General features: G+C 40.0%; 2 protein-coding genes across 2 annotated transcripts in view; one reads left to right on the forward strand and one right to left on the reverse strand.

Annotated features, from left to right (window-relative positions):
• Positions 1-9,490, forward strand: part of TM9SF3 (transmembrane 9 superfamily member 3) — a 1,446,273-nt gene extending 1,436,783 nt beyond the window's left edge. Inside the window, exon 15 of the mRNA XM_044056575.1 lies at positions 8,599-9,490. Coding sequence (XP_043912510.1) covers positions 8,599-8,666 — 68 coding nt within the window. The 3' untranslated portion in view covers positions 8,667-9,490. The remainder of the gene's footprint in view (positions 1-8,598) is intronic.
• A 214-nt stretch (positions 9,491-9,704) lies between these two features.
• LOC122789274 lies at positions 9,705-14,684 on the reverse strand. The gene is made up of 2 exons (XM_044056576.1): positions 14,403-14,684; positions 9,705-14,363 (listed from the first exon to the last, which is right to left on the reverse strand). The coding sequence occupies exons 1-2, from the start codon at positions 14,682-14,684 to the stop codon at positions 13,425-13,427; spliced, it is 1,221 nt and encodes a 406-aa protein (XP_043912511.1). The 3' UTR covers positions 9,705-13,424.
• Positions 14,685-14,972: the final 288 nt, after the last annotated feature.

The raw sequence follows: 14,972 nt of genomic DNA on the forward strand, positions 1-14,972 counted from the left end.
AAGACTTGCAGGAGTACTCTCCTTATTCTGATTCTGATGCAGATGATTCCACTCCTTCTGCTTCTCCTCCAGAGGATTTTTCTTTTTCAGAGACACTTCATTCTATGAGGGAACATTTTAAGTGGGAAGGTCAGGACTTCTCTGATTCTAGGAAAAGGCTCAGGGAGTTTTTGCTGTTACCCAAGCATAGGCCCTTGGCTATACCCCCTGTTCTGGATGTTGTGGAAGATGTGTTTGCAGAGGCTTCACTTAATCCTGATTCTCTGCCTCCTGCTCCTGTTAAATCGGATAGGTATTACAGGGTGCCTGAGGCTCATAAATATCTTTATAAGAGTCCTAGGGCGGACCCAGAAACTATTAGTCAGGGACCTAAGGGTGTCAAGGCCTCTGTTGTAAAAAATCCGGTTCCTCTAGATAAAGAAGCCAGAGCTTTGGATAGATGGGGAAAGAAGGTCTATACATCTTCTACCTTAGCTATGAGGGCTTTGAATTGCCAGTTTCATATGTTGAAATATCAAAACTTTCTTCTTTCTCAATTGAAGTCTAAGGTGGATGCTCTGGCGGAAGGTATTGAGTGTAAAGAATTACAAGATTTGGTGCATGTCTCTGAACAGGTGGGTAAGCATTCATTACAGTGTGGTTTTGATGCTGTGCAGGCCTCGTCTAGGGTGGCTGCCACTGGCTCAGTTCTTCGCAGGCACGCCTGGCTGAAGGATCAGAATTTATCTGACCATGTTAAGACAAGGATTTTGGATGCTCCTTTGCAGTCTGATGTGTTGTTTGGTTCACCTGTGGAGTCAGTCTTGAAGAAAATGGAAGACAAGGCTAAGTCTATGCAGGCTGTTAAAGATTTTTTGCAAGTTCAGCCTCCAACGTTTAGTAGGAATTGGCCTGCTAAGGGGTGGACGTATCCTTCTTATGATTCTCAGTCTAGGGGTAGATCTAGGCGTGGTAGGGGCAGAGCTCAGAGTTCTTTCAGGCCTAGAACAGGGAGTTCACCTGCACAATCTTGGTGTGAGGGCAGGGGCCAGTCCTTTCGTAAACAGGCCCAATGACCTACTTTTTCAGCTGCCAGATCCTTCTTGCCTGGCAGCACCTTTGGGAGGAAGGTTAGCACTCTTCAAGGAAAATTGGATGTTGATTACCCAAGACAAATGGGTATTGGATATCATACACCAGGGTTACAAGTTTTATTTCCATACCTTGCCTCCTTTCAAAGGCATGCCGGACGTTCCTCCTCAGCAAAGACTAGAGGCTCGCAAACAAATTTCTCTACTACTTCAAATAGGGGCCATACAACCGGTCCCTCTGCCAGAAGTGGGCCTAGGATTTTATTCTCGCCTGTTTCTAGTACCAAAGAAAGGAAACACGTGGAGACCAATTTTGGATTTATCTATCCTCAACACATATCTGGACATTCCCAAGTTCAAAATGTTGACGTTACAACAGCTTTTACCTCTGCTGGGCAAAGACCACTGGATGGTGACTCTGGATCTGAAGGAGGCTTACCTTCATGTTCCTATCAGGCCCAGTTGCAGGAAGTATCTGCGTTTTCGGGCTGGGACTTCACATTATCAGTTCTCTGCATTGCCCTTTGGCTTATCTACTGCGCCCAGAGTGTTTACGAAGGTTCTGGCTCCAGTGGTAGCTTTCTTCAGGCTAAGAGGAATACAGATCTATCCTTATTTGGACGATTGCCTGATTCTGGCCCAAGAAAAGGACGAACTTCTTCATCATTTACAGTATGTGATGGCAGTGTTAAGATGCCTGGGGTATTCTGTGAATGAAATAAAGTCCAGTCTAGTACCCTCTCAGGACATGTGCTTTCTGGGTGTGAGACTGAATACAGCATCCCAGATGGCCTTTTTTGACCCCGGACAAACAAAAGAATCTTTCTCTTTACTTCCACCAGTTGTCTCGTCAGTCCAGGCTGACTGCAAGGACAGTCCTTCAAGCCTTGGGGTTCATGGCATCTTGTATTCTGGTACTTCCCAATGCCAAACTGCATATGAGGAAGCTACAATGGTATCTCAAGAATGTATGGACACAGCACTGCCAAGATTTGGACACTGTCATTCAGATAATACCTTGCATTCAGAAGGAATTTTTGTGGTGGGCTCAGGAATGTCACCTAAACAAGGGACTCTCTGTGACCCGGCCAGAGGCGAGTCAGATTTTAACGACAGATGCCTCAGACAAAGCTTGGGGAGCTCATCTAAATGGAAAATGGGTACAAGACACGTGGCCTGCCAGACTTCAACATCTACATATCAACTTGAAGGAGATGTTAGCAGTCCAATTTGCATTGACAGCTTTCAAGGATTTACTTCTTCCAGGGCAGGTGTTGATTCAAACAGACAACACAACTGTCATGTGGTACATCAACAAGCAAGGGGGAACATTCTTATCCTCTATGCAGACAAGCAATGATTTTGTGGGAGACTGCTCTCAGTTTACAGCTAAATCTTCAGGCAAGGTTTCTGCCAGGAGCACAGAACTCCTTAGCAGATGTGTTGAGCAGACAAATTATGGATCCCCACCGGTGGAAATTGGATCCTCATGTATTTCAGAGATTGACAGTGTTATGGGGAACTCCAGACATAGATCTGTTCGCTTCTCCACTAAATTACCAGCTGCCAAAGTTTTGCACAAAAAGGTTTCATCCCATAGCTTGGAAAGTGGATGCTCTCTCATTCAATTGGAGCAATCTTCACGTGTATGCCTTTCCACCTCTGCCTCTCCTCCCAAAGGTACTGCTGAAGGTCAGACAGGACAAGCCAAACATGATTTTAATAGCTCCAGATTGGCCTCGACAACACTGGTACCCATTGCTGAGAAGTCTGGTACAGGAGCCTCCATGGCCTTTGCCTTCGATTCCTCACCTGCTGTCTCAGGAGAACAGTCATTTACTCAATGTCAAACTTCTTTCTCTACATCTGACAGCCTGGCATATTCTGTTTTAAACCCTGGAGGGTCTCAGCTTCCACAACAAGTTTTGAATGTTATTTTGGAGGCCAGAAGGCCTAGTACAAGGAAAGTTTACGCAGATAAATGGAGGAGATTTTTATTTTGGAGTACAGCAAAGGACTTGGATGTTTCTAAACCTAATTTAAGTGTTGCGCTTCAATACCTTACTGAGTTATTGGACAAAGGTTTGTCCTTCTCCTCTATAAAGGTTCATGCTGCAGCAATTTCTGCTCACTATGACTGTGACCCACCATTATTTTCTCAGCCTTTGTTTAAGCAATTCCTTAGAGGGCAAAGAATATAAGACCCCACGTAGAGCTCCTACTCCTGCTTGGGATCTCAATTTTGTGTTGGAGAAACTCACTCTGCAACCTTTTGAGCCTGCAGCATCGGCAGAGTTGAAATATTTATCATGGAAGACTGCTTTTTTGTTGGCCATTACCTCTGCGAGAAGGGTTTCTGAATTACAGGCCCTTATGGCAGTTGAGCCTTTCTTAATTTTCCACAAGGATAGGGTGTCTTTGCGTACTAACCCTTCTTTTATGCCTAAAGTGGTTTCTAGTGTGGCTTTAAACCAAACTATTCATTTGCCTACTTTTATGCAAACCCCAAAATAAAGGGAAAGGATTTTGCACACTTTGGATATACACAGACAGTTGCGATATTATTTGAGCAGAACTAAAGGGTTCAGGCAGTCTCAGCAGTTGTTTGTTTCTTTTGCTTTGGGTTCTCAGGGCAAACCTGTTTCAAAACAAACTATTTCTAAGTGGATTGGGTTTTGTATTGCTTTCTGTTATTACCATCATGGTAAGGAGATTCCAGCTGGGATTAGGCCTCATTCCACTAGGGCTACTGCCACTTCTACAGCTTTTTAAGGGGTGGCTACTAAAGATATTTTGGAAGCAGCTACTTGGAGTTCAGTGCATACTTTCTCTAAGCATTACCACCTTCCACTTTACTCTAAATCTAGGGCTGGATTTGCCACTGCAATTTTACAGGGCATGTTGGCAGCTCCTAATGCTTTATAGTTTTGCCATCCTCCCTTACCTCTGCTTTGGGATTCTACCCATATGTAAGGACTGCAGCAATGTGAGATGAAGAACATAGTACAGTTTTGTACCTACCATAAATGTAGATGTTCGAAGATCCACATTGCTGCAGTCCAACCCTTACCCTCCTTCCCCTCTGTTGTTGAGGTGGTGGTGTGGTTTGTGTTGTACATATTGTAAATATGGTTAGTGCACGGGTGGTTGGTTAGGTTTTGCTGGTTTTTGGCTTTGGCCTTTCTTGTTAGGGCCTTCTGACATCTGGGGCAAGAAAAGACTGAGGAAATGACGTCGGTCATGCGCTTTTGTACCCTGACGTCCTGATGTTAGTTTTAAGCGCCTTGACCGACGTCAGCCTAATACTTTGGTATTCGGGCCGACCGAGGACAGCGGACTACCCCATATGTAAGGACTGCAGCAATGTGGATCTTCGAACATCTACATTTATGGTAGGTACAAAACTGTACTTTTCTGCTATTCACAACATGGCAAGCCAGTGCCTAAGGGCATTAGGTCACATTCAACCAAAGCAGCAGCCACTTCAGCAGCCTTCCTCAGGAGAGTACCAACCAAAGACATTTTAGAGGCTGCTACCTGGAGTTCAGTGCACACCTTTACAAAGCACTATCATTTACCACTCTACTCTAAATCCAGGGCAGGCTTTGCCACTGCAGTTCTGCAGGGCCTCATAGCCGCTCCTAATGCTATTTAGCTCCAGCCTCCCAACCATAGCTTTGGCATTCAACACAAGTGTGATGACTGCAACAGTGAAACATGAAGAACATAATACAGTTGTGTACACTTACCATAAATGTAGATGTTCGAGTGTATTCACTGTTGCAGTCCTGGTTAACCCACCCACCACCCCCCCATATCTTTGCTGGAACTTATCTGCACATCTCTAATCTATACAACCTATGTGGTGTATTTGCTTGTAGATGAAGGTATAATATATTTTGGTGCATGTATATTTTATTGGCATATTTGTAGCCTACTCTTTTGGGGGCACCTGACGTCTGGGGCAAGAAAAATTGAAGAAAATGGTGTCGGCTGCATCTTTTATATCCCTGGCGCACTGACGTCAGGGAGGAGGCAACAGCAACCGACGCCGGACCTAGACTTTGGAATTCAGGCTAACTGAGGGTAGCATGCCAGCAGGATAACCCAAGTGTAATGACTGCAACAGTGAATACACTCGAACGTCTACATTTATGTAAGTGTACACAACTGTACTTTCTTCATGCTATGGTCGCTCCGCCATTTGAACCTGCTGCAACCACAGATCTTAAGTTTTTGTCTTGGAAAACAGCATTTCTAGTCGCTATCACCTCTGCTAAAAGGGTTTTAGAACCACAAGCTTTGTCCATTAAAGTTTCATATATGATTTTCCATAAAGATAGGGTTTTCCTTTGGACCAATCCGTCCTTTCTTCCCAAGGTTGCATCACAAGTTAACATCAGTCAGACAATTAACTTACCAGTTTTCTTCCCAAATTTTGCTAACAAAATGGAATGCAGACTTCAGTTGTTGGATGTTCATAGACAGTTACGATTTTATTTACACAGGACTAAAAACTTTCGTAAATCTGATCAATTGTTTGTGTCCTTCTCTAAACCCTTTTTGGGTAAACCTTTCTTCAAGGTCACTCTTGCTAGGTGGATTTCCTTGTGCATCCTTCAGGTCTATAAGGGTAAAGGTTTGTCTCCTCCGGGTCAGGTGAAAGCTCATTCCAGTAGGTCAATGGCTACTTCCATGGCCTTTTGGTCTAGAGTCTCATTGGATGACATTTATTCTGCAGCTACTTCGTCCTGATCTCATACCTTTATTTCTCACTACAGATTGGATTTGACTTCTAGAAGGAGAGCATCCTTTGGTTCCGTGGTGCTCCGGAATATTTTTCCATGAGGGCCACCAAGGACTTTAGTAGCTGGAGACTCTGTCCCATAGGTTCAAGACCAAATGAAGTAAACTACTTCAGATAAAGAAGTTATGTACTCACTAACATTCCATCTGAGTAGTTCTACTTCATTTGTCTTCAATCGTCCCTCCCTCCTTCCCCCTGACCTTATCATATAAACAGCCTTTTGGCTGCAGTTTTAGGTCATAAAGTATTCTTCAGGTCAGGTTCTCAGTATAAGGGTCAGCAAACTCGATCTGGGGGTTGGAAAGTAGTGTAGGTGTATTATGGGTAAGGGGAGTAGCTTGGAGCTCAGAGCAGATGCTAGTGAATTTGCCGGCTCGGATCCGGTACCCACAGGTTGAAGACAAATGAAGTAGAACTACTCAGATGGAAAGTTATGGTGAGTACATAACTTCTTTTTACAACACATTGATCCCTTAAAAAATTTGCACAAATCATTAACTCTGTAGTAAGGAGCACAGCTTTCCTTACGCCTTTAAGTCTGCAGTTTTAAATGGCTTTAAGAAATAAATTTAAATGATCCCTGCCTTCCTAAAGGATATCCAAATTACTCTCAAATAAAATGCTTATAAGTGAAAATGTTTGGGAGCTTTGTGCTTTTTGTCAATGTCTACTCCTTACACTCCTTGCAATTAAATGTAAAGTGCAGTATGCTTAAAATGTTAGTAATCAAGTTTGATAGACATGCAGAGTAATCGAAGTACTGCACAAAAAGCACTATTAATTTAATTTAAAAAAAAACATAAATTCAGCATGTAGATGCATAGGTTTACTGTTGGAGAAAAAAATTCATGCCCTTAGAAAAATTTTGCAGATATGTCCGTATTATTGCAGCGGGATAAAGCCTGCCTGTAAAATGTTTTGACGTGCTCTTCTTTGATGTCCTGTAGTGGGAATAGCCAGTATAAGCAATTGGAATTTTGCCATATGCTTACATGTTTACATATAATTTTGTACAGTGTTTAATGGGTACGCAATATGATCCTTTTTTTTTTTGCTAGTTCATTTCTGTGATACATGACAGTGAATAGGTAAATACTAAAATACAAGTAATAGAAGTATTTTACATTAGTTTACATTAGTTTACTGAAGATGTCATTTGATGTGATGTTTAATGTGGAAAGTAGCTTGCATCAGTGAGGTTTTCATTGGCAGATACTGTTCTGTAATGCATTTTACCCAGAAAGTGATAATATTGATTAACAAAAGCACCACTGTTGGAATTTATACTGTTAGTTTAATGTTGCCTGTGCCCTTGGGTGTTCCTGTGACTGTGTTTATGTAGGGGAGGCTATGAAAAAGTCCAAAACCAGAGTTCAGGGAATACCTCATTGACAGTTAAACATAGTCCTGTTCCTCAACATTTTTTCCAGTTTTCACAGTGGTGTGGTTTAAGGTTTTTCTGCTACAGTTTTATATCACATTAAATCAAAAGTAAGTACTGTGGGTATGAGATATATGTTGGAATAGAAAGAAGCTGTGTTAGTTTTGAAGTTTCAAACTCTGGTATCTTATGTTTTGAATACACATTTAATTGGAAGGTTTTAATGTAAATGATTCTAATTGGTTAGATAACCGCTTTCATTATTCTCTATATACGTTTTCATCTTTACTGGTATTATAAGATGGAAAATATGGAGGACTGAAGTAATAGGTGTTTTTAATAATGTGTTAAATGTCCCATGTCATTTTATTATTTTAAATTATTTTTAGAGATTTAAAAATGTTAATGGGAGCTTCTTTTGAGTATGAAGTTTCCTTTGAGAGTTTTAAGAAATTTAAGTAAGGACACTAGTCACAAAATGTTAGAAGATTGTCTTGGAGCAAACGTGAGTTTAGCTCCTGATTTAATGCCAGATGGAGAGACCAGTAACGATAATTTGTTGATAATTTTCCTGGATAGAGAAGAGAATCATTTTCATCTATTTGCATCTTTAAGACCAGTGAATTAATCACAAGTACTGGAGAATGTTAGCAAGTATGAAAAAATATGTAATAATGAGAGTAGTCCTTGTTTATAATGTTACTGTCTTTGAAAGTACATTGAACTGAATGCAACACCAAAAGACTTCAGAGCCTTCAGTAGTGAGGATCTGGTGCTTCTTTTAGTAATTGCTCAAGCTGTTCCTCAGAATGGTCACCCAAGTCAATTTTTTTCTGTTGAACCTGTAACAAATAATCCAAGAATTATAAAAGAAGAACGGACTCTTGAGTACAACAGACAAAATCCTTTTTGGCAGCATAACAGAGAACGTAAAATGACTTAATTAGGGTGAATGCAACTGTTAGGTGAGGACATTCTACAATCACAACTGTTTTGGATTCTTTTTAACTTTAAAGAATTTTCTTTAAAACTTTTCTTTAAAAATAAATATGTAAGGCCAGTTTCTAGAGCTCATTCAACAATGACTAAGTTTGGCTGCCTTTTCTGTAATGCCACTTTTAACTCTTTGGTAGCCATAGTCTGGCCTTCCTTGAACACCCTTGTGAAACACTGTATGCTTATAAATTTTCTTAAATTGAGTCAGAATGAGGTGATTCTTACTTGCTTTTCCAACAGTTTATATTTAAAGCATGTGATTGACTTTTAATGACAGCAGCAGTCCTTCAGGGAAATGTGCACTTTGTGTAGTGTTTATTTTAAAATGTCCTTGTTTTTTGCAGGAGCTATTGGTTACATGGGAACAAGTGCCTTTGTTCGAAAGATATACACTAATGTGAAAATTGACTGACTAATACAAGGAAGACGATCGGGAACTATGGATCAGTTGCCATTTTTTTATGTTGGGCAGGAACTTGTATAATAGAGTCTGCAAGAAGAGAATGGGTGTGACACTGGGTACAGTGCAAGTCTCCATTTCATGGATGGCTAAAAGTAACATCTGTTTTCATTGATCCTTGGTTCTTACTGACTGCTTTCTCCAAATGTTCACAGCAAATGCTTGAATTATATGCAGTATGCATTATTACCGTACACGACTAATCTTCCCAGCTACTAGCTCATTAATGATGAATAGACTAGCTCTCTTCAGTGAAGAGGACAACCAGTTTATTAAAGCATTTGTTCTATTGATTAAAAAGAGGGAAACTTGGCTGCTTAAACTAATTGGTAGTCTTTCTGGCTTTTTCAAGTTTCTGCGATATCTTGAGATGCCATCCCAGAAAGACCTTTTGCCCTAATTTCTGTAGCCATTGCTAAAAGAGGTAATGTACTGCTATGTTTTATATCTTGACATTGGGGTGCTTTATGGTTTTGTTTGCAGTAACAAATTTAGCAACACCCAAGTTTGTAAAGAAATAAAAAGTGCACGTAATATATCATACACAATTCAGTTGGACCAACTTCCTTTTCTGTGTGTTTATCGTGAAAGCAGAGTATCCAGTAAAATCAGATTTTTTTACACATCCATCCAAAGAACACTTGTGCAGAAGACAACAGAAGTATGTTTTCTAAACTGCAATTTACTGTACAGTTAAAAGGCAAAGGCCTGTTAGACTTGGTCATTTGTTTTATTGAACATTTTGAAGTCTAGGTAATAAAAGGTTTTTAACTGAATGTCCTAATTCTCCTGCAAATTACTCTTTACACATCTTGTTTTGTTTGGGTTTAAATGAAGGCTTAAAATATAAAAAAGGGGTATTATGTATATAACCTTAAATAATGTAACTAGATGTTAGAACCCAGATATATTTGGATGTACAGATTTATTACAGAGTACTTTTCTGATTATTTCAATTCTGTGTATAAATGTGTGATGATTTCAGGTGGCTTTTCTCTTTTTTTTTTTTTTTTTTTTTTTAAACATCTTGCCTGCCATTGCATGAACACTGGCTTTTTTCCATTGTGTATGTATGTTACACTTGTTTTCATTTTGATGCTGTCTTACAGGATACCTAAATTTGTCATTTAGAACATGTAATTTTTGTTAATCCTACTTGGTGACATTATGTATCTCTAAAGCATATAAATGCTTTGGAGATGGCAGATAAATAAAGTGTTCAGACAAAGTTATTTTTTTATGGTTCTAAACCACAAGTACTTGTGGGTTATGACTGTTTAAAACATCCATTTAAATGCAGTACTAGTTTTGTCTTAATTTGTACTTCTAATAAAATGCCATGCATTTTGAAGTAAGTAATTTACTGGGCACCGTTAATTGAACAAGTACGATAAATAAGGTGTAATGAGGTCATTTTTTTCTAATGCATCAGTTATGCTTGTAACTTTTTTCAGGAGGGTATGCCTATGTTAGTGTTAGACATAAAAACAACACTTATGTTTAGCAGCAGATCTACATGTATTAAAAAATGTGTCCTATAAGTTCAGTCTTCCAGATTTTAGTTGGAAGTTGTAGCTAGGACAATGCAGTAGAGCTTGGTTGTATACATAGTAGTGAGTACTGCTGGCAGTTCATTCTACTTCACAGTTGGGGACTTTGTTGTAGAACTCCAAGTATGTTCTTGTAATTGGTAGTTGTGCACCTTAGTAGGTTTGCTTTGCAAGTTTTGTTTTTAGGAATACAATATCTGTCCATCAGAGAGAGGCTGTGAAGAGTTATCTTGTTTTTATTATTAAAATATTACAGGAGCTAGCATTCATATATTTTTTAGCTCATGTAGTGATAGAACAGCATTTGCATTGTTGTTTGATGCACATCAGAACATATGAGTAAATGTGTGTTCTCTGGTTTGCATACAAGTACGTATGTGTGTGTTCATCATAAGGATCACTACTGTAGCAGTATTTGTGACTTCTGGTGTTGACCCAGACATCTGATTGACAGACTGGCCTCCAAAGCATTCTTCACACATCACTTCTGGCATTTGACACAAAATATTAATGTCATGCATCCCAGTGAAGAAGAAAATGGCTTTATTCCAAAACTTCTTGGCTTTGTGACTGTGAGCAGACAACAGGAGGCCACACAGCATCTTTGTCGGCCTTGCTGAGATCCACCTGTACTAAAGTTTCTGGAGGCAGGTGGGTTACTGGCTTGAGCTGCTACACAGGTCTCGCAGGAGTCTTCAACAGCCAGGAGAGACATGAGTTTCCAGGCACTCAAAAAAGATCTCTCTTCTACTCGCTGGTCAGGGGCTGCTGCCTTCTCCAGAATTACAAGAAAGAGAAGAGATTTCCAATGCATGAAGTCAAGTCTCCCAAGGGGTTATTTGATAGGTTAGCAGTTCTTGTTGGGACAGTTGAGGAAGGCCACATTCTGACCCCTCAAGTCTGTTATCCTTCTTAGCCCCCATCTTGGCAGGTTAATTACAAAATGTTTGCAGAGAAATATGTCAATCTGGCAGAGTGCCAATGTCCTGTTGGACCAGCTATCCTATGATGCCATCCCACAAGAGGAGAAAGGATTTCCTTCTTCCATTTCACAGTAATTAGACTTCGACAGAAAGGAGTTGGCATATTCATTGCAGACTAGGTTACAGTGATGGTGATCTAAGACCATTTCCTTTAGAGATTCTCTTAATCCGATGAGGGAGCATTTTAGCTATGAAAGAGTTCCACCGCAAAACAGTAGGTATTTAGAAGAAGCCCAAACCTTTGCCAGTATTTCCAGTCCTTCCGGCTTTTGATGATGCATTTTAGTCTGCACCGCAATATCTCAGCTGCCTTCGTCTGGGAAGCTGGAAAGATTCTGAAGGGAGCAGGAGTATCCTGGTATTTCTCCAAGAATCCACTGGCAGATCCACTGTTCAGTGGAAGTGTGATCAAAAGATCCAAGTTGGTGTTCGGGCTAAATGCTTAAGCAAACAATAGAGAGTAAGGATTCTAAACTGGTATGGTAAAAATGAATGCATCTCAGTCAGCCTAGTGTTGCAACCAGTCAGCTGCCAAGCACATGTGTTGAAGTGCCAAAAAAAGGTTTTAATCTCACCAAGATGACCTTTAGAATGGAGTTAGGACTCCATAAAATGGTAGCTGTGGTGCTGTGGACAGCTGCAGTAGGGCAGTGGCTTTCAGGATGCTGCTGAGGAGACCCACTTAGGTTAGGCTTCAGCCCTTGCCACAGACTATTAAGAACCAACTCTTGGATGTACCTCTGCTCAGAACATTTCTCATTGGTCCTCCCAAGCAAGGTGTAGGGCAAAATAACAAGCATATCCTTTGACATATTTCAAAACTTATTGGGAACAATCTAAATAAATCAAGGCTCTTTTATGGAAAACGGACAGGGGTTGTCCAGTACACACAAAAAGAGCATCTTTAAAGAATCAAACCTTACAGTGGATACAGCAAAGTAGGGTGAAAAGAGAGGAGTCTCCTCCCATGTAAGAAACTTCCTAGCAGTACTAATTACTCCTTCCCCTTTCTCATTCACCCCGTGGCTTTGCTGCATACTGACTTCATTCAAAAAAAATCTGGTTTCATATACCATCCAGCTAGTGAATAAGAATCATAATTTCTCAATGCCAGAAAATATTTTACTTCCATCCCTCCTAATGAGAATTCCCCTGATTCATGGGACCAGGTAGATCTTGCATTAAAATTGTATAGCAGTAATTGTCCATGGGAGTGATGAAGAATGTCAGAAAACATCAGAAACAAAAGGAGTTTTACCCACAGCTATTCTTTGTGCCAGAAGGGGTAGTATGTGGACACTTGTAAAGGATTTATCCTTCTTGTACAGATTCACTCAGTTGTTCTGCTCATGTAAGAAGCCAAAAGGCCAACCATCAGAAAAGCATACCTGATAAAGTGGAAGAGATTCTTCATATGATCCAGTATTAAGAATCTCTCTCTCAAATGCTAAAAACCAAAGCAACAAAAGCCAAAAAACCAAATCCACGGCCAAGGAAGTGGGAAACAGCACAGAGATGAGTCTTGAGAAGAATATCCTTTAATAAACACAGTTCACGAAGCAAAATAACACAAGCGCTTTCGCTCAGTGAGCTTTTTCAAGTGATACAAACATCCCATTCAGCAATACGTCTTAAATATTGTACTAATCAAGGTCTTAATTGAAAATGCATGTTGTCAAAATAAGTTAGTACATTTAAAGGTGCATACTAAAAAGTTTCTTTAAAAATAAATATAAAAAAGGTATATTGCAAAACCGGTTTGTGAGTAAAAATACTTTCCAAGCTGGAAATTAAAATAGTAAATGCATTTCATATATTAAATAGGTTGCATTAAGCTAAAAAAATATATTGACCGAATTGCATTCTGTGCAACATTGCAAGTAATAAACAGATTTAACTTCTGAGGATTAATGCCCCCGATATGTCTAGGACAATAATGTACATGTTTAAAACATTAAAGTCTTTCTTCATAAAATCTATTAGGGTGAATTCATGGAATTAACATCATGCTGCTAAAAAACAACATTAATGTATTAATCTATTGATAATGGACACTTGAACAAGATATAAGTTAAAAGTTAAAAATAGTGGTAAGGGTGATTGCGACATACAACACCATGGAGAAAAAATACCCACTTAGAACAGCTAAATCTAAAGATGAATCAACATAATAAAGGCTATAACCTAGCTCTTCTTAACTTCAGAACTGGTTTGATGCTGATAGTCCCATTAAGCCCGGGTGATCTTCCTGCATCCAACCTTAGTTGCCATAATAATTCGCGGTAACCTAAAGTGGATTCCCAGTCACCTCCCCTTGCATCTAGTTCAACTTGTTCTAGTACTGTAAATTTGATGTTTAACCCTGGACAGGAAAGAGAATGCTTGAAGAAAGCATTTGTTTCCTTCTTTTTAGCCATATCATAGAGATGTTCGTAGATCCGTTTTCTGAGTTCCCTCTCGGTCTTCCCCACATAGAAACTTTGACATGTGGTACAGAGGCCCAGGTATACAACCCCTTTGGTGGCACATGTGTAGAAACCTGTCGGGTGCACTCTAAAATTCCTAGATGGGATATAGAGGGATGATTCATTCGATATGGCGTGACATTGTGCGCAAGAACCACATCTGTGTGTGCCTAATCTTGGTTGCTTTACCTTTTTCTTACTGTCATGCTTTCTTTCAAAAATCTCTTTAAAGTTTGCACCTCTTTTTCTGACAAAACTTGGTTTAGGGGGTATAAAGTCCTTCAATTCTTCAAAAAGAGCTAGGACCGGCCAATGGTGCATTATGATTTCCTCCATTTCCTTAGAATTGGAGGAATATGTGTATGCAAAGCTGTTCGTGTGGTGGACCAGTGTATTTGAAGCAGAATTGATCAATGCTTCCGACCCTTTCCCCAATATCGGTGGGTATAGGGAATTCCTTAAGGAACTTACTTCACCAGCTAAGGTCCTGAATAGTTCCAAGGGGTATCCTCTTTCCAAGAATAATGCCTGCAAGGTTTCCACCTCCAGTTCAAACTCTTCCTGAGTGCTACATATTCTACTTGCTCTGATGAGCTGTCCCTTAATAATTCCTCTTTTTTGATATAGAGGGTGTGCACTCTCGAAGTGTAAAAAAGAGTTGGAAAAGGTGGGTTTGCGGTGTAGTCTAGAGTGGAAAACATTCTGGGTGTAATCTTTGTACAAAGTGATGTCTAGATAGTGGAGTTCATGTGGGTCAACGGTGTGTGTAAATTGCAAGAAATTAGTGGTGGAATTGATGTAACAGAAAAACTGCCTCAGCTCGTCCTGTGAACCACCCCAGAGGATACAAATGTCATCCAAATAACGTCTGTAAAAGAGGATGTACTGTTTCCAAGGTGGTATAAGGACGAATGTATGCTCCCATTTATGTAGTACCACGTTAGCATAAAAAGAGGCGCATGATGCTCCCATGGCTACACCCTTTCGTTGCCAAAACAATTCTCCATTAAAAAAATGAAATTGTTCAGCAAGACAATTTCCATCATCTCAATAAGTAAGTTGGAGAACTTATTGGTGAGAGTGGTTTCTTGAGTAAGAAACTCACCGAACCATTCTAATCCTTCCTTGTGTGGGATGCTGGAAAAAAGATCCTTGATGTCTATGGTAGCCATTAGTAGATCTGGTGAAAAACAGGAAGTGGGGATATCACGCAAAAAATGCCAAGAATCTTTACAAACGTGGCTGAGTAGAGGCGTAAAT

Source organism: Protopterus annectens, chromosome 14.part0 (assembly GCF_019279795.1).
Source record: "Protopterus annectens isolate FY-2018-M chromosome 14.part0, PAN1.0, whole genome shotgun sequence".
Classification (NCBI taxonomy): Eukaryota; Metazoa; Chordata; order Ceratodontiformes; family Protopteridae; genus Protopterus; species Protopterus annectens.